General features: G+C 51.9%; 1 protein-coding gene across 1 annotated transcript in view; it reads right to left on the bottom strand.

Moving 5' to 3' along the window:
• The window catches only part of EPHB2 (EPH receptor B2), a 205,764-nt gene that overhangs the window by 119,504 nt on the left and 61,712 nt on the right, over window positions 1–24,548 (bottom strand). The window contains exons 2-3 of the mRNA XM_030913664.1: window positions 15,050–15,114; window positions 11,443–12,127 (exon numbers count right to left, since the gene is read on the bottom strand). Of these exons, the coding sequence (XP_030769524.1) occupies window positions 11,443–12,127; window positions 15,050–15,114 (750 nt within the window). The remainder of the gene's footprint in view (window positions 1–11,442; window positions 12,128–15,049; window positions 15,115–24,548) is intronic.

Below are 24,548 nucleotides of genomic sequence, written 5' to 3'. Positions count from 1 at the left end.
TTCTGTAATAGTTGTACTCAGCTTCTGGGGACTGTAAGGATTCAGCAGAGTGTTCACCAAGCCCAAGGTAGCAGCCCGGCACAGAGTGAGCACCCAATTGATAGTGCCTGTGCCTGCCTCCTCTGGGGATTCTTATTTCTGTTACTTACAAGAAGATTCCAGCAAGAGGTACAGAGTGAGGAGTCGGACCCCAAGTTTGAGTGCCGGTCACCAGACAAGTCATTTCATCTAACTTCTTGGGCCTTAGTTTTTATAGCTGTGAAGTTGGCAAGCTGTGGCCTTGGCCCCCTTTGTTTGGGGGATGGGAGGACAGAGAGGACAGGAGACAAAGCTCACGGGTTGCAAGTGAAATGGAAATGGCTGTGCACACATGGCCCTCTCCTTGGCCTGTTGTCTCATTGGGCAGGCAGGTTACTGTGACCAGAAAACACACCCCGGTTATGAAAACAGTAACTTAAACCAGCCTCCACCAGGTCCCACGGGAAGAGACTGGGAAGGCCAGAGGAAGGAGCAGAAAGCCCAGCATACCAGCAAGAGCAGGAGTCCCAGGCCAGCCCACCCCACAGGGTGACCCCTAGCTCCCCAGCCATGGGGGCTACGCAGCCCATCCTCTTCTCCGATTTATTTCTCCCCGTCATCCTAATCGCTGTCTGACATACTGTGCATTTCCCACTGTGTTCTCCACCGGCCTGTCTTTCCCAGGTGGAGGGTGGACTCCACAAGAGCAGCTATTTCATCTGTTTTGTTTGCTGCTGTATCTCCAGGTTCTAGGATGGTGCTGAGCTCACAGAAGGTGCTCAATAAATACCTGTTGCACCCACTTCCACCTCAGCATTGGTGAGACCCCCGGGCTCCTGTGAAACTCCAGAGAAGACCTTGGTCTCTGCCCTGGGTGGGAAGAGGCAGGCCAGCCTCAGTGGGAGCTCCTCACGGACCTGAGGACACACAGCTCCTGTGAAGAGGAGTGTGGGGGTGGGGGGGTTTTGGCGGGATGGTAACAGGTCCTGGAAAACCTCCCCTGATCAGGGAGCTGTCTGATTGGACACCTTAGAGATGACAAGGGGCTCCAGAAAGAGCCAGGCCTAGGAGCCTGCAGCGCTGGGTTCTAGTCCCGGCTTCTGCCTGACAAAGTATCTGGGACCCTGATAAAATCATGCCTCCTTGTGGCCTCAGTTTTCCTTGTCTCTAAAATGGTGCTAATAACCTTTGCCATGCTTCTCTCATGTGGGTATCATTTAGATCAAAATATCTCATGGAGTGAGTCCGAATGTTACACAAAAGCAGCCTCCAATCTTTTCTGGAACAAAGCAGGGTGTAAGTAAATAAATACTGTACATATGTAAGACATTATCATTACAAATGGCATTTTTCCCACCAAGCTATGGGGAAAAAGAAGCAAAACAAAACAGAAACCAGTTCAGTATGGCATGAAGGATTCTCAATAGGATTTCAGGAGGCCTGAGTTCTGATTCCAGCTCCGTATGCACCTGATAAGGTGAGTGAGCCTGGGCGAGCCACCTCCGACTCCCTGCCTTACAGCCCTGGTAGGGAATCAAAGAGATGTTGGTTTTAGAGAGGCTTTGCAAGTTCTGCCAATGAAGAATTAACAATAGAATGTTCCCTCCTCTCCAAGGCAGGGGATCTGGGATGGGAGAAGGGACTCAGGCAGGTCTTGGTTTAAGACTCTCACCTGCCATGCAGCCTTGGGTAACTCTCTTCCCCTCTCTGGGCCTCAGTTCCTCTTGTGAGGTGTGAGGTGTAGAGGCTTACGGTGGGGGGAGTGAGGATAACGGGCCCCAGGGAGGGGGGTGCCCAAACAGGGTGGGGCGAGGCCAGAGCAGACCAGTGGGGCCTGAGCCAGCTGCCGCAGAGCAATGAAAAGCTCTTAACCACACAGAATTGTTAACAGCTCCCAAATCCTGTTGTACCACAGGCTTAGAAAGGCTTAAACTGTTAAATGCATAAACTTCCTCAATAAACGGGCCTCTCTTGCCAGATTCTGAAGCCCAGCCAGATGAAAAGGCAGTGGCTGGAGGGCGGGGAACTTCCCCAGCTGTTTATGGTCCTGCTGGAGTGATCTGGAGGCAGCCGTGGGCTTTCAGGGTCCAGATGAGCCAGTCTGGGGCCAAGAGTGGACAGTGCAGGGCTCTGGGGTCAGACGGCCTGGGTTCTAACCCTACTTCTTCCTAGCTGGGTCATCTGGGACTTTTCCCCTCAATTTCCTCTTCTGTGAAAAAGGGATGACCTTACCCAACCCTGTACGGTGACTAAGGGCCAGTGGATACCACTTGTATCAGAAGAAATCAGGAGTGGAAGGCACAAAAGCATAGACCTGTCTCTGCCACCTAAGAGGGGCGTGACATTGACCAAGTCTCAGTTTCCTAGTCTGATGAGAGGATACAAGGAGGTGACTGGGCAGGAGCGGCCCACCCAAGGTGAGCATTTGGTATGTTTGGTGTGGGACAGACTGGGGGCTCTTCTCTCTGGCCAGAGGTTAGCCAGGGTTGGGGAGCCTCCTTCCCTGAGGCTTCCTTACTCCCGAGCCTTCGTCCTGGGACTGTGTTCCAGCCTGCCTCATATCTCTTGAGAGGAAAGCAACTCGTCATTCAAGGCCCAGCCCCGGGTCTCCTCCTCTCCTGAGAAGCCCTCCTCGTTGCCCCAGTAGGGTCAGCCCCCTCCTTCCTTTGAGGTTCCACAGTCCTAACCATGAGCCCCTTACCCGGTTATCTGCCAAGTTCTTTTCACTTCCACCATCTCGGGGGGTCCTCCGCCATCTGGAGGTAGGCAGGTCAGGGTGTAGTGTTTCTGTTTCCCAGGTAAGCAAACTGAGGTTCTTTCTATCACACCCTGCTGGCCGCTCTGCATAGGGTCTACAGGATCAGGACCCAGTGGCCAGGTGGACAAGACATGGGCCTCAGGTATAAAAGGCGAGTACATTCTGGCATCCGTTCTCTTCAGGTTAATAAGTTGTCCCAGCAAGCCACAGAAAGCCAGGTTCAAATTCTAGCTTGGCTACTTAGTGGCTGTGTGGCCTTGGGCAGCTTGATGACCCTCTCTGGGCCTCCGTCTCATCATTTGTAAAATAGAGCTAATAATACCAACAGAAGCTTCAATAAGGTCATGGAAGCATAGCATACACCCCAGTGCGGGATACACCCCAGTGCGGGATACACCCCAGTGCGGGATACACCCCAGTGCGGGACGCACAGCTGGCACCTTTCACCTCCCTGTCTCGGGCCTCCTCCGGGCCTCTCAGGACTCCCCTCAGCCTCTGAGGGCAGTAGAACTGAAACCCTGGCAGCCCTTCCACCATCCTCCCTTGGCCAAGAACACCTTTCTTCTGCTCTTCCCTGGATGGCTGAACCTTGTCTGGGGATAAGCAAGAGGCCAGGGTTTAAAAAGAAAAAAATCACCATCATTTCCCACCATTTTTTTTCCTGGACTAATTGCCCTTTCAACCCTTGGTTCTTCTCATCCTCCAAAGCCCTGGGAAAATGGCTCCTCCTCCAGGAAACCGTCTTGGCTCTCAGCACCCCATTCCCTCCGAAGCACCCCAAGTCTGTAGTTGTGGATGGAGCTCTCTCCTGTGCCCTAGACTGGCAGCCCCAGGGAGGGTACGGAGGGCCTTCAGCATCTGGGCAGCTCCCACACCTGGCCTAGGAACTGGTCCACAGCAGGTGTCCTGGAAGTGGTATTTGAGTGAAAAATGAATGAGCTGTTCTGAAGCCCAAATTGTCCCATACTTCCTACCCAGATCACTGGGAACTTGAAGACCAGAGAGAAAGAATCGTCTCATGTCCTGAGATCCAGAACCTTCCATTTAGCTGAATCAGAGAGGAGAGAGGACTGAGGTGACTGACCCCCGCCCTTCCCAGGAGCACGCACTCTGGCTGCCTCCGGGCCTTTCCATGTCCTCCTCGCCTGCCTAACTCTTGCTCCTCACTCAGCTTCCACCGGAGTGGCCCATCTTCCTGGAGGCCATCCTCTGATCGCCTGTTCCTGGCTGACGCTCCCCTGGATGGGCTGGGTGCCTCCGTCTGCTTCCACAGACCCTCCCCGCCTGCTCTGCTTTCTTCAGCATGACCCCAGTCCCCCTGTACCTTCACTGTCTGTAGAGGTATCTGTCACCATCTCTAGGCTGGGTGGGCCTTGGGGACAGGGGTCATCATGGCCATTTCCAAGGCCCCCTAATGCCTGGCACATGACACTCAACAAGTGTTAGCTTCCTCGTCCTCTATGAAGACATCATTGAGCCCTCCAAGAAGCAGAAAAATCAAGAGCTGAATGATTTCAGTGGATGTCCGATGGATGGATGTATCATAGACAGATGGATGGATGGATGGATGGATGGATGGATGGATGGACGGACCAATGGATGGATACGAAAGGGGAAGCTGGAGAGGGTGTAGAATTTTTCCCATTTTTAAGAGCAAAGGCCTGAATTGCTTGAGTACACTGGCCATGGTCCCTATCCAATTCCCTTCACGAAAGGCTGGTCTGTGTGGTCTCAGCCCTGGCCTGAGCCTGGGGGTCTGCCCGAGTTGTCTGTACCCCCTCCTTTTCCCTCAACTGGGTGTCTCCACCCTGTCCTTGAAGAGAAGCAGCAGAATTTTCTGTGGGGGGGTCTAGGCCTCCCCTCCCACCCAGCATTCCAATTCTCACACCCTTCCCCAGTCAGCATAGCACAGGCTGCCAGCTGGCGGCCTCCCTCCCGGAGCCCACCCCATTGACCGCACCCCACCCCCGCAGACTCCCCCAAACACATCTGAGCCACTGGTCCAGCCTCTGTAAGAAGGGCTCGAGCTGAAAGCAGGGTGGGAAGGAAGATCCAACTCTGAAGGCCCAGAAAGGACCCCTGTCCCCTCCCTCCCTTGGCTGGGAAGCACAGGATTCTGGAGTAAAACAGAAAATAAAGCCACAGGCATAACATCTCATGCTGGAGAGCATGCCAGCAAACAGGCACTCTCAAAGGCAGCTGCTAGGAGGGTAACTCGGTCCAGCCTTTCTGGAGGGTAATTTGGCAATGTTAGTCAAAAGCTCTAAAAAAAGTGCATGCCCTTTGACCCTACAATTCCACGCCTAGAAATGTATCCTACGCAAATAGCAGCAGCCATGCAAAAAGACAGAGAAACAATGAGGCTCACCCCAGCATTTGTTTAAGATAGTGAAATACTGCAAGCAATCTATCTGTCAATCAACAGAGCAGTAGTAAATAAGTTATGGTACATTTATTCTATGGGATCCTAAGAGCTTCCCCACAATGATGTTATAGCTCTAACATGATATGCAAAGATGTCCATAAAATATTATTGTCAAAAATTCTCCTCCTGGGCATGGTGGTTCATGCCTGTAATTCCAACACTTTGGGAGGCTGAGGTGGGAGGATCATTTGTGGCCAGGAGTTCAAGACCAGCCTGGACAACATAGTGAGATACTTTCTTTCTGAAAGAAAAAATAAAAAAATAAAAATAAAAAAAACTCGTGTAGTTTAAGCAGGAGTCCATTTTTTCTTAAAACAAAAAATCAATATGTGTAAATACACATAAATCCACCTGGAAGAACCTATACCAGTTTGTTTCACAGTGCTTATTTCTAGATGAAAGGATTATGGGTGATTTTAGTTTCTTCCTTTTTGCTTATCAGTAATTTCTAAAGATTCTACAAATAACCTGCATTGCTTTTGTGATAAAGAAAAGTTATATTTTCCTCAAAATAAAAAGCTAACCAGGAAAAAAAAAAAAAAAAGTTCACAGGCAAAGACAGTGTTCATAAAAGTCCTTAATCTTATTTTTATAACACTCTTCTGGGTATTTTCTCATTTACTCTGTATAACAGCCCTCTGTTTATTCTGTTTTGCAGATGAGAAAACAAAGGTTGGGAGAGGGTCAGTTGCTCACCCAAGGTCACACAGCTAGCAAGAGGCAGGGCTGGGGTTTGAAAGCAGGTCTCTGAAGCCAAGGTCAAGGAGAGGCCATGAGCTGGGGAGAGAGCAGGAGCTGCACAGCAGGGCAGGGCAGACAAGAGGGAGAGGCTGGGAGGAGAAACCCAGCAGCTGGGAACTGGGGAGTCTGAGCTGGAGCCAGTGAATCAACATGTGCGTGCAACCACCCTGGCTAGCAGCCCCTCTCCCCATCCAAGCTAAATATTAAAAATCCCATTACGCCTGATAGCATCGCAGTAATCAGGCTCACTGCGGAACTGCCTCCAGATTCCTCACAGATGCAGGTTGGCCACTGCGAGAGAACAGAGCAAGGTCCCCAAAGAAGGCTAGGTTGGGGGCTCCTGCTGGGCTAGTGGAAGTCGGGACTGAGGTGGGTAAGGAGAGACCAAGGAGAACAGGGATCTGGAGACAGGCAGACTTGGAGAAACTGAGGCAGGGGCACATTCACAGTCACATCTATCATACTCTGGAAAGAGTCAGAGAAACAGACTTGGGTGCAGGCGGCTGCTGCAAAGAAGGCATTCCAGGGACACCTTCTGCCACTCCCAGCAGACCTGCTGGCGGGAAGCCCCAGTGGGGACTGGCATTGGGGAGGGAACATGGCTCTTCTAAAGCCTTCCAAGATGCCCAGTCGTACAAGATGCCTTCTTCTTCATGTCCTCAAAGCACTTTGCCTGCATGGACCTCATTTGTGGCAGGACGATACTCTGCCTTGTTCCCTGGGTGTCTGAGTCCCCTGCTCACCCAGGAGCCACTTCAGACCAAACCCTGAGTGTCAGGGTTTCTCAGGGATCCCCTGCCTGGAATGCTTTCCCCCAAGCCTTCTCAGGCCCATCAGTTCAATGATATCTCTTCCGGGGAGCCCTTCCTGAAGCACGGCCACTTTTTCATCTCTATTGTTGCACAGTTCTTACCCCCTTCACTCATCACAGTCTGCAACTAGTTTATTGATTTGCTCATTGACTTTTTCTTCTGTCTTCTCCTATCCACCGACTCAGACTAAAAACTCTGAGAGGGCACTGAATGCGCCTGTCTTGTTCATTTCCGTATCCGACTGCACCTGGAATGTGCCTGGCTCATAGTAGGTACGCAATACATATTTGTTAGAGGGCTAAATGGCCCACAGAGGTTACTCAAAACGTGTGTTGAATGGTTGGCTTCCCCAGGCCCCTCCCCTCTCCCACTGTGCCCTGTACACAGTAGGCACCAGAGGAAGTCGGTGAGATTGAATCAGTTTAGCCCACTCACTGTATTGGGAACTAGTAAGTCTTTGTACACCATCACCGCCCACACCAGGGATGGTGGCCGCTCCCTATGAAGACTCCCCCACTCTCCATCTGCCAAGAAGACTTAATCCAGCCTTATTTTCTCTCATTTATATTAACAAAGCAATGGATGTTTTCCTATTAAATTACATCTCAATAATAAACGCATCTTTTCAAACCACATCCTCTTAGAGATTCTGCTAATGTTCCACTGCCCCAGCGGGGATGATCCCTGAGGTGGTGTTGGGGCTGGGCTTGTGTCCTCTCTTTGGCCTGAGGTCCCAGCTTGGTCCAAACATGTGTTATATCGTGTGTCTCAGCTCATGGTCCTGGTACCGAATCATCAGGCAGGGCTGCTTGTTTTAAAATGCTGATTCCAGCTGGGCACGGTGGGTCATGCCTGTAATTCCAGCTTTTGGGAGGCCAAGGCAGGTGGATCACTTGAGGCCAGGATTTTGAGACCAGCCTGGTCAACATGGTGAAACCCCATCTCTACTAAAAATACAAAAATTAGCTGGGCATGGTGGTGCACGCCTGTAATCCCAGCTACTCAGGAGGCCGAGGCACAAGAATTGCTTGAACCCAGGAGGTGGAGCTTGTAATGAGTTGAGAGTGCGCCACTGCACTCCAGCCTGGGTGATAAAGCAAGACCCTGTCTCGAAACAAAAAACGAAAAACAAACCCTGCTGATTCTTGGCCCCCCATCTCAGAGCCACATTCCCAGATCTGGGGGAGAGGTTTGAGTCAGACCCAGAAACCTACACTTTAACCAACTAACGAGGTGACTCTGATCCACAATAAAGATTGAGAAGCCCTAAGCTAGAGGACGAGAAAGCACTTGACCAATGTTACTTGAATGTGAGCTGGAATCACCATTCCTGCATGTCCTGCTCCAGTGGGGCCAGTGCCTATGGGGCTTGGCCTGCAGCAGCCTCACATCTGGGTCACAGCAGCACAGGCCACAGCAACAGCTGGTGTCCTTCTGGGTTCCCTGAGCTCATTAATCACACCCTGACTGGCCCCCACTCACACTCTGAGGATGGCTGAGCTGGGTTGGGGCCTTGGGGAGGCTGTCAGGTACAGGGGAAGATGGGTGTGGAAGGGAACCTGGAAGGGAGCCAGGGCTGGGCACACCTTACCCCTGCCCCCCCTTGCACCCTCACCATCTGCAAGGAGCAGCTCTAACTCTGAGTTGGGTGACTTGCTTTTAATGCAGAGAATATGGCAGAAGTGGTGACATGTCACTTCTGGATTAGGTTATAAAAGATTGTGGCTTCTGTCTTGGGTGTTTGCTGGTATTCTCTCTTGGCTCTCTCACTCTGGGGAATGTCACTGCACATGCAAGAGGCCCATGTGGTGAGGGACAGAGTCCTGCCAAGAACTCTGTGAGTGACCTTAGAAGCAGACCCCTCCCTGGTCCGGCCTTCAGATGAAACCGCAGCCCCAGGCCACACCTTGAGTGCAACCTCACAGGAAAATCTGAGCCAGAAGTACCCAGCTAAGCCACATCTGGATTCCTGACCCTCAGAAACAATGAGATAATGAACGTTTGTTGTTGTTTAGAGACAAGGTCTTGCTCTGTCACCCAGGCTAGAGTGCAGTGGCATGATCATAGCTCACTATAGCCTCAAGCGATCCTCCCACTTCAGCCTCCTGAGTAGCTGGAACTACAGATGCACACTACTACACCTGGCTAAATTTTTTCTTTTTCTTTCTTTGTAGAGACAGGGTCTCACTATGTTGCTCAGGCTGGTCTCAAACTCTTGGGCTCAAGCAATCTTCCTGCCTCAGCTTCCCAAAGTGCTAGGATTACAGGCATGAGCCACCACACCTGACCTGTTGGTTGTTTTAAACTGCTAAGTCTTGGAATAATTTTTATGCAGCAACAGGTAACGAATATATCTTCTCATCTGAACACCCCGCCTGTTGCAGTTCTTCCTACACCCCTCCTCCAGCCCTTAGCTATGGCCATACCAAACCTGCCTCCCTAATGGGCCAAGTTGATTCACGTTCCCAGGCCTTTATTCATGCAGCTCCATCCTCCAGCATTCCTGAGCCACCCACCCAAGACTCAGCTCCAATGTCACCTCCTCTGTGAAGCCTTCTGTCATTTTCTGTGCCCAATGTAGCCTGAGCAGTTCCTATTAAAACAAGTCTAACACATCACCACCTTTGTACATTTATATGTCTGTCTCCCCTGCTAGACTCTGAGCTCCAGAAGGCAGAGCCACAGTCTGATTCTTCTCTGTACTGCCTGATGCTCAGCCTAAAGTCTGACACAGAGCAGGCTCAGTAAAAGTTTGATGAATGAACAAACCATCAAAAATGAGTGGCTGGTTTCCCATTCACTTGCTCTGCCACCCACACCCTGTCTCACCACTGCCGTGTCCCAAGGTTGTGCACTTTTACACCCAAGGACGTAAAACCAAATTTGTTATCTTCCCCAAGAAACCAGCCCTTTCTCCTAACTTGCCCATTTCTTTCCTAGAACCATCACCTTCCTGCAAGCTGGAATGCCCCGTTCCCTGTGATTCTTCCCTCTCTTCCCTTTCCATCCTGTCTTCCCATCCCATCCCTTTCATTGGCAAAACATCCTTTGATCTTACCTCTCCTCTTCCCCAGCACTGGTGGATGCCCCACTCCAGGCTGCCACTGTCTCTTGAGATGACAACAATGGTTCCCCTATAGGCCCCTTCCTCCTGTCTCTGGCACCCCCATCTGTCCTTCTAGGTATCTTGAAAAGCTGCCTTGCTTGTCTCAGAGGGCTAGAGGGAGGAACCACAGAGCTGGTAGATTTAACAAGCATTTTATCAGGTTGAGGATCACTGCAACCACCCCCAGGCTAAACTTTCCCTGGCTCTCCAAGGACACTGGATTAGGGTCCAAACATTTAGCCTGGCATCTGAGGCACCCCAGGATCTGGCCTCAACCTCTGAATCCAGTGGGGAATGCAAGAGGACATGACACAGGTAGCTTCAAGTCCCCTACACCCCCAGCACCACCACCACAGTTCACAGGCTGAGCACCTGGGCTTTGTACACATCCTCTCATTTAGTTAACATCTATTAAGCACTTCCTGTGTACTGGAAACCATCGCAAGTACTTTGCATGCATCAAGTTCCTGACTCCTCACACCAACCTAGGAAGGAGGGTTTTACACTTGGCCAAGGTGATACTGCTAGTGACTGGCAGGGGTGATTTAACCCAGGTCCTTCAACCTTCACAGCCTTCTTAGCACCAGGCTGTACCTCTCACAAACTTCTCGTGTTTGCAGACCACCTTCACGGTTCTTTGCCGTACTCAAACATCACTTATACTTACTTAATAGTTCTCCTTAAGCTAAATGTGTGGCATGGTGGTTAAGAGGGTGGGTTTTGGAATCCCAGATCCTCTACTTAGTCTCTGCTTAAGCTCTCTGAACCTTAGTTTCTTCATAGACAACAGTACTTTCTGTCACAGGGTCCTTGTGAGGATTAAACGAATTAAGTCACAGAAGTGCTCAGCATATAGTACAAGGGGGAGTCGTGGGCCTGGCTCACAGTAAAATCGCACTTTTCCATCTCTTTGAATAGGAAGTAACCTTGTGACTTGCTTTGGCCAGTGAAATGCACACAGAGGTTACAGCAGGGGCGCATTCCAGGTGGAAGCTTTAAAGCCAGTATTCCATCTGCCACACTCCTTCCATCCGTCTGCCCTGCGGATGGCAACATCCCGAATGGTGGCGCTCCATCCGTTTGACTCTCAGAGGGAGGAGTCCCAAGCTGATCCACAATGGATATGGAGCATTAAGGGGAGAAATAAACTTTTATTGTTTTGTCACTTCAGCATTGTCCGGTCTATACTGACAGAGTAAAAGCTCAAAAAATGTTAACTTATTAATATATAAATGTTACTTATTGTAACATACGTTTTCTTAAAAGGGGAACCATATCACCTTTGTAAATGAAGAAAAAGACACCACTTGACATACTCGTATGATGACGTAAACAAAAAACCTTTATCCTATGCCAACCCAGATCATCTGGAATACCACCTGCAGGATGTGCATGGATCGTTTTCAGGAAGTGCTATATTCAAGTGCCTCCCTCTAAGAAGCTGAGCGATGGTTGCCAGTTTGGAAAGCCTGGCCCTAGAGTGCCTCATGGTCAGCTCTGAGCTTCAGAGGCCAGACCCAAGTCTGCAGCCAAGACCAGTTCTATGCATTTGCAGGGGTACGTGCCCCACCCTGGCCCTTACCTCGGCAGACGGTGCCATTCTCAACAGCCTCGAAGCCTGCTTTGCACATGCAGCGCCCGATGGGCACCAGCCACTCGCCGTCCCCATTACAGTAGAGCTTGATGGGCACATCCACCTCTTCCGCATTGGCGATGCAGCTGCCCCGGGCAGCCACCAGCGATGTGCTCTCAGCTCCCGACAGGGTTTCCTGGAAGATGGCGCCATTCTGGATGATGCGGGGGCACTTGCGGTAGAAGACACGCACGGCGATGAGGGACATGCAGCCGCCATAGTCCTGGAAGGCCAGGTAGAAGCCGCTGCGGGACACAGGTCCAAAGCTCCGCACCTCGGTGTTGATTTTCATGACGCGGCCGCCCAGGTCCACCTGGGAGAAGCTCTCGTCGGCTGCAATGGTATCCACCTTCACCCATGGATTCTCCATCCAGTTGGGGAAGGTCTTGGTGGCCGAGTCAAAGTCAGCCTCATAGTAATAGAGGTTGAAGGTCTCCTTGCAGGAGCCAGGCACGCTGGGGATGCTGCTGCAGTCACGCACCGAAAACTTCATCTCCACGTGGATGCGGTGGGCGCCACGGCGCCGGATAAACTTGGTCCGTAGCCAGTTGTTCTGGCTTGACTCAAACACGTTGCACACCTGGTACGTGCGGATTGTGTTCATGTTCTCATCGTAGCCACTCACCTCTTCCCACTGTGGGTAAAATGCTCGTCAGGTGGGGAGGTAAGGGCTCAGCCCCAGCACACACTCAGTCTAAGGTGGAAGACACAGACTCTGCCTTAGGGAATCCTCCAGTCTAATGGTGAAGACATCAGAGAATTCCCAATCTGATGGGGGAGACATGCCAATCAGGTGGGAAAGGCACACATCCTTCTCTTGGTATTCTGCTAGCTGACAGGGCAGACGTGGCCCTTATTGTCAGTGGTACACTAATCTGATAAAGGAGACAGGGACTCTGGCCAGGAAGTTCCCACCTGGAAGGGGAAAATAGGGAGAACCCTTCTCCACTTAGGGAATTCTTTCTGATGAAAGTAGACATAGCTTTGTGGTTGGGGGGGCTACCAGTCTGATGGAGGAGAGAGAACCTCTGCCCTCGGAGAGCCCCTTGTCTGATCAGGGAGAGACAGCCCTTGCCCTTGGGAACTCTCAGTCTGATGGAGGAAGACAGTCCTCATCCTCAGTGAACGCCTAGGATGATGGGGAGGACAGGGTCCTTCCCCATGAGAACAGCTCTGCTCTGGGGCTTTCGGCTGCTAGAATTTGCTCTCGGGTACCTGGAGGGAGGCCGCCCACCCTCCCTGCCTGGGGAAGGTACTCCCGTACCCTCTCTGGGGCAGCCTGGGATCTCACAAACCCAGCAGAGAGTTGCCAAGCCTCACTGCCGCAGGGGGCTGGGCCAGGTGGTGGAAAGTTGGGGTGGGAAGGGCCTAGGGCAGACCTGGGTTATCTCTTCACACTCATGGACCAGGCTTGTTCCCACTGCTGAGCCTTTTGCACACTTCTGTGCCCTCCTGGAGCACCGTCTCTGGTCTCCTCTGCACCAGGCTCTCTGGCTGCCTGCCTCTTGCATTCACTAACTTTCCCAAGGGCCTTCGGGAACAATCTCCCTGTGTGAGTGCCCAGTACACTCAGCCCTCTTGGGCCAGTGTCAGTGGGACAGAGAGCTTGCTGAGGGCAGCCACCCCTCCTGTCCCTCTCCTGTGTCCCCCTTGGTGTTGGCCGGCTTCACCTGGGGTAGACTCAAAGGAGCCCCAACAGCAGAGTCCCCTCTCCCATCCACATCCGGGGCTGGGCACGCTAACAGAATCTCATTTCTTTGGCGTGATTATCACACATGGTCTATATGGTTAGACTCCTTTTACAGAGGATGAGGGAGTAGAGACCAGAAGTGAGGTCACTTGACCCAGGCCACACAGACCCAGAGCTGTTCATGTGCTTGCCCGTGCTACCTGGAAACACAAGGACCCCAAGTGTGCCCCAGGAGTCCCAGGTTCTAGTCCCAGCTCTAGTAACTTGATGAGTGGCCTTGGGCAAGCCATTTCTCCCTCCTGGGCCTCCAATTGCCAAATGTGACTGTGGGAGTGGCAGCTGATGGAAGAGGTGTCCCCCTCAAGTGGGTGTCCTTTATCCTGTGCCACTCAGATTCCCTGGGCCAAGTCTGTGCGTGTGGAGCAGGGACTGGCAGCCTGGGGAGGGTCAGGTGCGATGAAGGGTGAGTGCACACGGGGAGGGCAGGTCTGGAGCTGACTGGCTTAGCCTCTTCTTCAACGGCGACTCTGAAGCTCCCCACATTGCATTAATTTTTTTTTTTTTTTTGGTGGCACCATGTGACAAAGTCAGCCCCTTGTTACAACCGCTGCTCTTCTTCAGAACTTAATTAGAACACTTAATTAGAGCACTCTGCCTTTCTCCCCTCTCTCTAATTAACATGCGGAGGCCCTGCAGCCTAAACACCCCAAATAATTGCGTCCGGGGGCCCTGCAGCCCAGCCTGGCCTCATTACTGGCAGGGTGGGGCTGTGGGCCCAGCCGCCTTCGCAGATGGAAAATTGGTGACAAGAAAGAGCCACAGAAAGCAGCCTGACCCTGGGGCCCTGCCTATTGAGAACACAGGCCTGGGGGGTGGGAGGAACGCAGTTCCCTGGGGCAGCAGCTGAGTCCCAGTGGAGCAACCGGGGTGGGGGGAAGGGAAGGGCTGGGTTGTAGAGCCCAGAGCCCTCCCCAGAGACCACGGGGATGAGGGATGAATATTCAACTTCATGACAATGATAATGATGATGATGATTATAGCTCCCTTGACTGGGAGCCCAGTCTATGCCAGGCATTGTGTTAGACACTTTGCAGGAAAACCTCACAACAGTCTTGTGAGGTCTAAGACATCATCACCATTTTATAGATGAAGAAACTAAAGCTCAGAGAGATTAAGGAACTGGCCCCAAATCACACAGCTGGTAAGTGGCAGAGCTAAGACAGATTTTCAGGACTATCTTTCCCCACAGTCTGTAACTTATGCCCGAATTTGCTCTTGGAGAGCTCACAGCATAGACCCTAGGATGATAAGAGCCAAAGGATGGGGAGCATTGTGTTATGGGGACCCAGAAAGCAGGCAGAGAGGACTCAGTCATAGTCCTGAATACAAACCTTAGCCCCTCACTTATTATCTATAGGGCCCTGGGCAGGTGGCTACACCTTGCTGAGCCTCAGTTTTCTCATCTGTAAAATGGAGATAATTCCTCTCCGTGGGATTAGAGATGATGTGTATAAAGGTGCTTAATACAGTATCTGACATAGAGTGGGTACTCAGGAAATGACAGTTCACTTTCTTCATCTGTAAAACAGGGGTAGTGCGAGCACCTACTTCTCAGCCTCGCCCTAAGGATTCCACGGGATAAAGGCTGAAAGCATCCAGCCTGTTGTCATGGTAACTGGCTCCATCAATGGTAGGGGATCATGGCTCCATCAATGGTCGGAGATTGGGAGGGTGGGGCTGAGAGAGGCCTGGCTCTGGGCCCTGAAAAGGGGGAAAGGGGTTAGAATATGAGGGGGCATTCAGGCCCTGCAGCAGGGTTTGAGGGATCCTGGGGACCAATGCAAGGTTTGGGGACCACTGACTCACCCCTGATGGAGGATGCACCATCCAGCCCAGCTCAGCCGTCGCTGTAGTGGAGTCCATTAGCGTTTCTGTGGGGAGAGCAAAGAGTCACCGCCCCGCCCCACCTACCAGGTGCTGTCAATCTCTCTGTTGGGCCCTCAGCCTTCTTTACAGAGAGCCCCGCCTACTTCCACTGCCCCAGTCATGTGGCTCTAATTCTCCAGACTGCCCTTGGTTTAGACTCCGCCTCTCTACTCCATTATCCCGCCTACCCCCACAGCCTAGCCAATCATCTAATGCCACTCCTCTAGGCCCCGCCCCTCCAGGCCAAGTCCATCCTTACATCGTGGTCAGGCTCTACCTCTCGGCCAGTATAATCCCACTAACCTAAGTACTGTCCTTCCCTTCCTTTTCTGGACGGGGAGGGTCTTACATCCACTAAACCTGGGGTCTACTGGATGGGTTTCAGAGGGTCTGCCACTAAACTCTTGGGTCTTGCCACATCAAACTCTGGGGATCTGTTTGCTTCTCAGCTTGCATGAAACTCTCAAAAACTGGAACCTGGGCCTTAGAGGGGCTGTTCTTGTGTCCCAGCTGAGACCCCCCCAGTTTCCCCTCCTTGCCCCTCTGGCACACACATCTTGTCAAGACACTCTCCCTTTCTCTAGAAACCTGGAGTCTTCCATCATGTTCCCATGGCTGAGGTCCTGCCCCCAGGGCTCAGGCAACTCTGCCCCCCAGGACAGGGTCCCAGGAGTGGAGAAGTGTTGAGGGCAAGCACTGCACCCAGTAGGGGCCAACTGTCACATGGCCTGTGGGGGTTCAGGAGACACATCAGCATCTGGGACCATCCTGGGCCCCACTTGCCTCCCCCAATTCCAGCAGCTGCAGGGAGCCACATGGCCTAAGGGGAAGAAGAGCCACATGGCCCTGGAGACCCCCATTCTCCCCAGGTCAGGCTCAGGACTCCTCTCTTCTACCCCTTCCTGGCCTCTCTGGCTTCCAAACACTTTCTGAATGGAATTGCAATACACCGAATGAATTTAAATGAACCCCCTTCAAGCATTCATTCAACAAAATATCCTGATGCCCATTATGTACCAGGCACTGCACTGGGCACCCTGAGAGAGAAAACTGTGGCTAGCAAGACCCTACCATGGAGCAGTTGCTGGTCTGGTAGTGGAGATGAGGTATGAATATAAATAGTTATGAGACAGTAGGGGGAGAGACCTAGAAGGTTACAGTGACACCACCTCGCTCGGTGAGAGTGGGTAAGAGGTATGCTTGCTGCCATGCTCCAATTCTGTGCCCAGGGCAGGCATCACTCATCAATTCCTATACTATGGCCACATGATACTTCTTGCCACAGTATTCCAGGAAACAAATATGAACCAGAGATGCTGTCCCTGGCCCAGCCCAACCGCCTCCTTTCGGAGACAGGGCAACTGAAGCACAGGGATGGGAAGGGGCTTCCAAAGATTGCATAGGAGTTGGCAGCACAGTGGGAAGTGGAGGTGTCTTGCCTCCTAGCCTATAAACTTTTAGGCACTTCAAACAATTAGTTTAATGGTCTGGGCTAAATGACAAGGACCAGGAGATTGGGGCTGTGTGCCCAGTGTCCAGGCAGCTCAGAAGGTCCAAATGGCAGATAATTAGGGCCTGAACTATGGCAGGGGTGGAGGGGATAAAGGGTGGGGACAGGAGGAAGCATTTGGCCAGAGGTGACCCCAGTCAGACCCATGAGCTGACAAGAGCGGATGCAGAAGTATCCCCACAACTGCCTATGGCTTGTGTCCCTGTGCACTGGCATCCCCATGACCGCCTGTGGTCACTGTGTCCCTTTCCACTGGGGGATGGCACAGGGAGGGGGTGGGGGGTAAGGGTGCCAGGGACGGTGGAGCCAGTGCCAAGGGCATCTTTTTGATGGCAAATTGGAGGGAAGTTCTATTATGCAGCTTTGGAGCTGAAAAAAGGGTTCCTTTTCACACTCCGAATGCTACAGATTTTTCTTCCTGGAGAGAACAAGGGCTGAACTTTTAACCTGTTTTCTCTCATCGGCCTCAGCCGGAGACACGCCAAGCCGGGCTCTCTGCCTGGGCCCAGGGAACAGCTGCTGGGAGCTGTGTCGAACAAGGCAGAGGAGAGACTCTGCTTGGGACAAGAAGAGGGTCGGGCGGGGGAGGCAAGCCCACCAAGCAGGTGGCCCCATCCCTTGGCTAGATTCCTGGGCTGACCCAGAGGCCAAACACTAGAGGATTCCATGGCCCAGAGAAGGAGGGGCCGGGAACTGACATCTTCATCGTATGGGTGGAAACTTGGGCTCAAGGAGGGCAAATGGCTTGCCAAAGTCACACACTAAAAGTTGGTGCTCAAACTCTGGGCTCCCAAGAAGATTAGGGTGGGGGGCCCCACTGTCTGCCTGTGCCTTCTACCTCTCCTGGCCCAAAGCAGTGGCCCAAAGCATTGGGAGGATCTCAGAAGGACTGGAAGTAAATGGACTGGCTGGTTTGCAGACACAAAGGAAACATGAAGGAACATGAAGTTTGCAGATCCCTTTGGGAGGAGGTAGAGGGCCGGCATCTCCTCTGCTCCCTTCTCCAGTGCCACTTGCCTGGAAGCCTGGCTCTGGGAAATCTGTCACCCCTCTGGGTTGTGGCAGGAGGCAGCACAAGCATGCTCTCTCCCCAACCTGGTCTTTTGCTTTTCAATTTTAACACCTCCCTCTACCTCTGCACAAAAGGCAAATGAGCAGAGCAGACAGACCTGGGCTCTGGAGGTCACAGAGATCTGGATTCTAACACCAGTCCTGTCCCTTCCTTGCTTGGTAACCAATATCACTTGCCATAAAAGGAAGGAAAATAAACACAGACTATTACAAATGAACCTTTTGAGGCGGGCAGATCACTTGAGGTCACGAGTTTGAGACCAGCCTGGCCAACATGGTCAAACCCCGTCTCTACTAAAAATGCAAAAATTAGTCAGGCATGGTGACGCATGCCTGTAATCCCAGCTACCTGGGAGGCTAAAGCACGAGAATTGCTTGAACCTGGGAGGCAGAGGTTGCAGTGAACTGAGATTGCACCATTGCACGCCTGCCTGGGCAACAGAGCAAGACTCTGTCTCAAAAAACAAAACAAAACAAACAAATAAACAAAAAACAAATGGACCTTTATTTGTTCTACCTCTTGTTAAGTCTCAGTTTCCTTACCTGGAAAATGGCCAAAATACCTTCCGAGTCTGGAAGTATAGCAGCTTGGATCCCAGCACAAAGTAGATCCTCACTTAGTAACAGCTGCTGTCTTTAGATGGTGTGCAATGCTTTTTGGCACACCCAGTGCCTGCACACACTGCTTCCTCCTTTGGGCTTATTAGGTGGCCCCTGAAAGTGAAGGCAGTCCCAAGAGGCTCTAGCTTAGTCTGCCTGCCTTCCCCCACCTCCCAGATACGCCTGCCAACATCTGACAAGCATCAGTCTCTTGCTCCACGGCCAAAGCCTCCATGGAGCCTGTCCCAGTCCATCTGATGCTGCTTTCCCTGGGGTGCCCTGAGTTTTCTCTTTATTCCTCTCAAACCAAGCACAAAAGTCAAACTCTGTCCTCTGGGGAATCTGGAGTTAATACTTATTGCCTCAAGAACTTAGTGGGTTCAGGAAAACAAGCTCTGTTTCCACCAGCGTCATGTCCTTTTTCCACCCTGTAACACACCAGATGTCTCCCCTCCAATCCCAAAAACCTACAAAGGGAGAGAACTCATGTCTGCTGAGATCCTATTAGGAGCAAGAATCTCTCACCAACATTCTCACAATAATGCCAAGAGGTACTTGATACTGTCCCATTTCACAGATGACCCATTTCACAGATGATCCATTTCACAGATGAGAAAGCTGAGGCTTCCAAAGCCTCGGGAACTTGCCCAAGATCACACATCTATTCCACCCACAAGCTACCTTCCAGTTAGCTATGAGTAGGTGAAGAGACTGGCTGTCTCACTCTGCAGACAATGTGGTGTTTTCTCACCCTTGGACCTCACACATACTGTTCCTTCTGACCTTCTCACCTTTACATCTTCTTTGTCTGCCCTACTGTTCATCTGTGAAGTCTCAACTCAGGTCACCTCCTCTAGCAAGTCCTCTTAAATCCATTCTGCCCCAACACTTTGCAGCCAAGGGTGCGTCAAGATATCCTGGCACTTGAAGATATTCTGGGTGGTAACTACCCCTATTTGCTATCATCTCCCAAAGCGCTGTGGTCCCCTGAGAGGTAGGTGCTGAGTCCCGGTCCTGGTATCCCTAAGACCTAGCACAGGGCTTGGCACATAGGTCTCCTCTCCCCATCTGCAAGGCTTGAGCATATGCCAGTGTTCTGTTCCAATAGGGTTGCCCAGGCTTGAGCCTTTAATATAGACAACGTTAATGACTTTAGCCATTTCCACCTACAACCTATGCAATTATTTAGTTACTACTTTTTCTTCCACTTGACTCCTTTTCTTTCTTAAAAGTATCTTAAAGAGGAAAAAAATGTAATCATGATTATAAATGGAAAACCAATATCTCTTGCTATAACAGGAAGGAAAATAAACATAGACTACTACAATTAAAAATGTTTGTCTGCAAAGTACCGAACATCATTTCACTTCCCATACTTTGGGAGCTGCTGGGCTCCCTTGAGCTGCCTCTGAAGCTCTGGAAATGTTTCTATCTCTATCCCCACTGTGACAGTGACAATCTCTCATGCAGGGGAAGCTGTTGTCACTGTACACAGATAATTAATCACCACACTATGTGGCTGAGACCACAATGAGGATGTGCATGGTGTATTGCAGGTTATAGGAAATGAATATGGAAGGAGGGGAAGAAAATGCCAAATTTAGGGATGGCTTTCAGGAGAACGTGATGCCTGCATGGAGGCTTAAAGACTGGGTGAGTGGGGAGTGACTGATGTGGAGTGGGAAGGGCACACTAGGCAGAGGGGAAGCAGGGCAAAGGCCAGGAGGTGAGCTGGGCCACAGCGGGGTTTGTGGGAATCAAGCGCTGGCTGAAGGATGGGGCTGGAAGCGGTGGGAGCTGACAGCTGAGCCTGGAGAGGTTAAGCAGGGGCTGCCCAGGTAGCACAGGACAGGGCCATGAAGGGTTTGCAGCTCTCCGAGGTACCTCTCCTGGATCATCCCTGTCTCCCCACATCCTTGCCAGCCTCGCTGTTACCACTTGCTTCCCACTCTGCTCACTGTGCCGTTTCACCTGCTCTTAGGCCCTCCCACCCTATTGAAATGTCTGGTTCCCAGACCTGGGCTGCTCTTAATGCCCATTTAAAAAAATCCCAAGGGATAGATGAAGAAAGAGACTCACAGATTTTTAGCATCCAGGCAAAAGCTGGAACTGGGGCCACCAGCCCAGAGCATCTTCCTCAGTGTGAAAACAGGGGCCCGGCCATGGGAGTGACTTTGGCCCTATCCCTACTGTACCCACACCCCCTCTCCTTCCTGGAGGCTGCACAGAAGAAAGCAATCAGGAGGCCCTGACTGCCGGGCTGGGGAGGCCCAATGGCCCCTCTGGCTATGTGTGAATGAGCAGTGTACATTTCAGAAATATTTGAACTTAAAGGGGAGACACACTGAAGTCGTTAGCGTTGGGCTGAAAGGAGGTGGCTGCAGGGGGGCCCCTTGCTCTCAGGCTGGAGCGGGTGGTTGCCCCCTATTCTCCAATCCACTCCTAGTCAGCTCTGTCTGATCCCCTCATGGGCTATAATTCTCTAGGACCACAGATGCTGCTTGTCTGCACTAATGACAGTATGTGAGTGTTCCAAAGTCATTAAGAAAGAACTTTCATTAAGCACCTATTGCGTGCCAAGCACTGTCCAGGGCCCTCTAAATGCCATTGCAGGCTCAACCTCCAGAAGTATATACTAGTATTAACCCCATTTCACAGATGAGGAAACTGAGGTCAGAGAGGAGAAGCAACCTGCACAAGTGCACACAGGCAGGGCTAGGACTGGAACCCATATCCATCTATTTTCACAACTATGTTATTTTTAAGACGCCATGGCCATAGCCTTAAAAAACAACAACACAAAACAACAAAGTCATCAGGGCTTGTGTGTGTTTATCTTCTCTCTCTGCGTGGGCCTGTGTGAGAATAGCAGCGGGCGGGAGAAGGGCAGCAGGGGAGTGGGGCATAGACTGCCCAGGCCAGAATCTTGGCTGTGGCACTCTGTGGTGTGTGATTGCAAGCATGCCAGTTCTTCTCTCTGGGCCTCAGTTTCCACATCTGAAAAATGGGTCATTGTGAGAATTAAATGACACCATGTAGTTGAGTTCTGTTCATCTGATGTCTCCCAGGGCCCACATGTAGGGGAGGTCTGCATCCACCTTGTTCACAACTGTACCCTCAACACTAAGAACGAGGCCTGGCACTAGCACACGCATCCATCCTCCACACGGCAGCTGGGTGATGTTCCTAAAGTCCACGTGTGATCCCTTCAGAGCTCCTGCTGCCTGAAGGATCAAGTCCTAGCTCTCAACAAGCTACTCGAGGCCCCTGCCAAGCAGGCCAGCTAATTTCCTTCCAGCCAGTCTTCCGCGTCTCTCATATCCAGGCATCCAAAATTTCCTCCTGCTTGCAGAAGGCACTTTACCTCCCCGAACACTGGCGACTTGACCCTTCTAGATTTTTCTGCCTGGAACGCCTGGCCCTTCTTGCTTTGTTGGCCTGGCTAACTTCTCTTCCAAAACTGAGCTCAAAGCCTCCTTCTTCCTTCTTCCTGGCAGCTATCCTGACTCCTCCTGCTCTGGCTGGGTTAAGTAACAAAGTCATGGTCATTCAATGAACATCTCCTCCACCCGATGTGTGCCAGGCCCTGAGCCAGGCACTGGAGACACAGAGGCAGATCAGCAGGCCCTTCCCTCAAAAAGCTCCCAGACTAGTGCCCGACGTGTGAACTTACTGCAGGGAGAGGCGGAGTGAGACGGCTGGTCCCGGCCAGGAGCCAGGAAACCCAGAGGAAGAAGGGAGTAGCTTTGAGCAGGAAATTTGGAAAGGCATCTCAGAGGAGGTGGCGTGTGAGCTGGGAGGAGAGGGAAGGGCACACCACATACAGGGCCCAGCAGAATCAAAGGCACAGAAGTGTAAGACATCGGGGAAGGCTGGGCAATCATAAAACTGATGACTGGCTCTCAGTGGTGGGCTCCAGGCCAAGCGCTTAGCACTCATTATCCCATTTCATCGTTAACTATTTGTGAAGTAAGTACTTTAGGATCTCCCTTTACAGTTGGAGAAATCAAAGTTTGGAGAGGTTGTTCAAGGTTTCCATGGCCAGGAAGCGGTGGAGCTGGGTCTGCCTCGCACCAAAGCCCATGTCCTTAGCCACTGCGCCACGCTGGAGTATCCGTCCCATGTAGTGGGAGCAAAATGCTTCATGGAAGGAGATGGTAGCACAGGACAGGGTGTCAGAATGTGGAGGGCCTCTCAAATGTGGGGCTGAGGAAGTTGGGTCTTATCCCACAAGCAGCGGGGAGCTATGGAAGATTCCTGAAGAGGGTAGTGATGTGATCTGCCCTGAGAACCGCTGAGTCACAGAGTGGCCTTGGCAGAGGAAATTAGGCTAGATTTGGGGGCCAGCTGGGGGAAGGGTTGAAGCTGAAGATGAACAGACACCTGGTAACCGTACCCACGGGTCTTCACCTACAAACTGACCAGCAGCCTGCAGTCCAGGCAGCAAACCAGCCTGGCGTGAGACCCACGCAGCAGTTGCAAGCCCAGGCTCTTCCCAGCGGCTCCTGCTGCACCCTGTCTGGGGCTGGCGGGGCTGAAGAGACCTGAAGCTAGGCCTGGCTGGGATCTCATGGCCTGGTAAGGCCAGCCTGGAGGCCTGACCCAGACTGTCCATGGTCACAGCACTCTTTCCATGGTCCAAGTCAGAAATTCCAGGAGGAGGCAAGGACACCGACAAGCTTGGAAGAGTCACTTCACCTCTCCGAGCCTTAGTTTCCTCATCTGTAAAATAGCGATGACAAAATCCATGCTCTGTATACTTCACTGCATTGTTCTAAAGATCAAAGGAGGCATTGGGAGCCAAAGGTTTTTACAGCATGCAAAGGCTGGACCATACAGAGCCATAGGGAAAGTCACTAACATTGGTGGAGGCCCTCCTAGGGGCAGGCGCTTCATTGATATTATCTCATTTACATCCCAGAGCAAACTTATGGGGAAACCAAGGCTCAGAGGGATCAAGGACTTCCAAAAGGCCACATGGCCAGTAAGGGGCAGTGTAAAATTTGATCTCTTTGGTCCGATCCCAGAAGCCACTAGACCATGCTGCCTCAGGAAACGGAAGGAAGAATCACTGCTTTCATCTACCTGTGCCCTCGTTGCCAGGCCCTGAGTTAAACCCTCTGCACACCCTGTAAGGCCAATACCTTTATCCCATTGTACAGATGAGAAACCTGAGCCTGCAGAGGCTCAGAGATCTGCCCCAAGTCCTACAGCCAGAATGAAGCAAAGCTGAGATTTGAACCCAAGACAGCCTGACTGAGTTTCCTGAGCCCTCTCCTCTATAAACATCATGAGAATGGGAGCCCAAGATGGCCTTGGGTTCACTGGCCCAAAACAAGGCAAGAGGTGGAGACGCCAGAGAAGCCCCCGACTAGCTCCTAGAAGAATGCAGATTTTCTAAAGTGAAATCTGCCAACAAGCAGCACGTTGTTTTTCTACCTCAGCCCCTTGCTCAGCCCTCAGTCTCAAGGAAAGAGAACCTGGCTAATGTAAAATCCTTCTGCCCGAGGACTCTCGTAGCACACACCCCTTCTTGTCCTCCCACCGCTCAGAGGCCCTTCTCTGCCTCGGTTGCCTGCTTGGAGCCTGCTCTTGTTTTCTCAGGCCCAAGCGGAGGAATCCCTGTGACGCCAGCTCCTCTGCTCTGTCCCCTGCCTGCCTGCCGCTGGCCTGGGCATCCGCCAGCGCCGGCCGCCCCGGCTGAAACCCAATCCTCTGGGCCAGCCTGGCTGCTCACTAACAGCGGGCCACATTGTGCAGCCGGGGCTTCGGGAGAGTTTGGATTCGCTGCTTGGGGACCCACTTAACCTCGGCAAAGGACAGGATGATGGATGGGGGTCTGGGACGGGGTTGCTGGGGGTGGGGTGGGTGGTAAATGAACACCAGGGCTTGCTGGGGAAGGGAAAGAAGGGAGGCAGGGACGGGAACAGCCCTGGACACATTAAGTGCTCCTTTAGTTCCCACGACAACCCTGAGGGATGCCTGCGACTGGTCCCATTTTAGGTGACTTGACCAAGGCCACATAGTGAATCAGAAACTGAACCCAGGCCAATCGCCCTCGAGCCTTCCTGACACACCAGGCTGCATCTCACAGCCAGCATTTGCCGAGTGATTTTTTAATTTTTAAAGCCTTTTTACTTAAATGAACCCACACAGTTTTCACATCTATTCAGTAGGTAAAGAAGTGTCATCACCGCAGCTGGCGTTACTGGGCAGCTAAGCACGGAACAATGCCTACCACGTTAATACTCATCTCCT

The sequence above is a fragment of the Rhinopithecus roxellana genome, chromosome 12, assembly GCF_007565055.1.
Source record: "Rhinopithecus roxellana isolate Shanxi Qingling chromosome 12, ASM756505v1, whole genome shotgun sequence".
Lineage (NCBI taxonomy): Eukaryota > Metazoa > Chordata > Mammalia > Primates > Cercopithecidae > Rhinopithecus > Rhinopithecus roxellana.
This window is presented reverse-complemented; position numbering and strand designations above follow the sequence as displayed.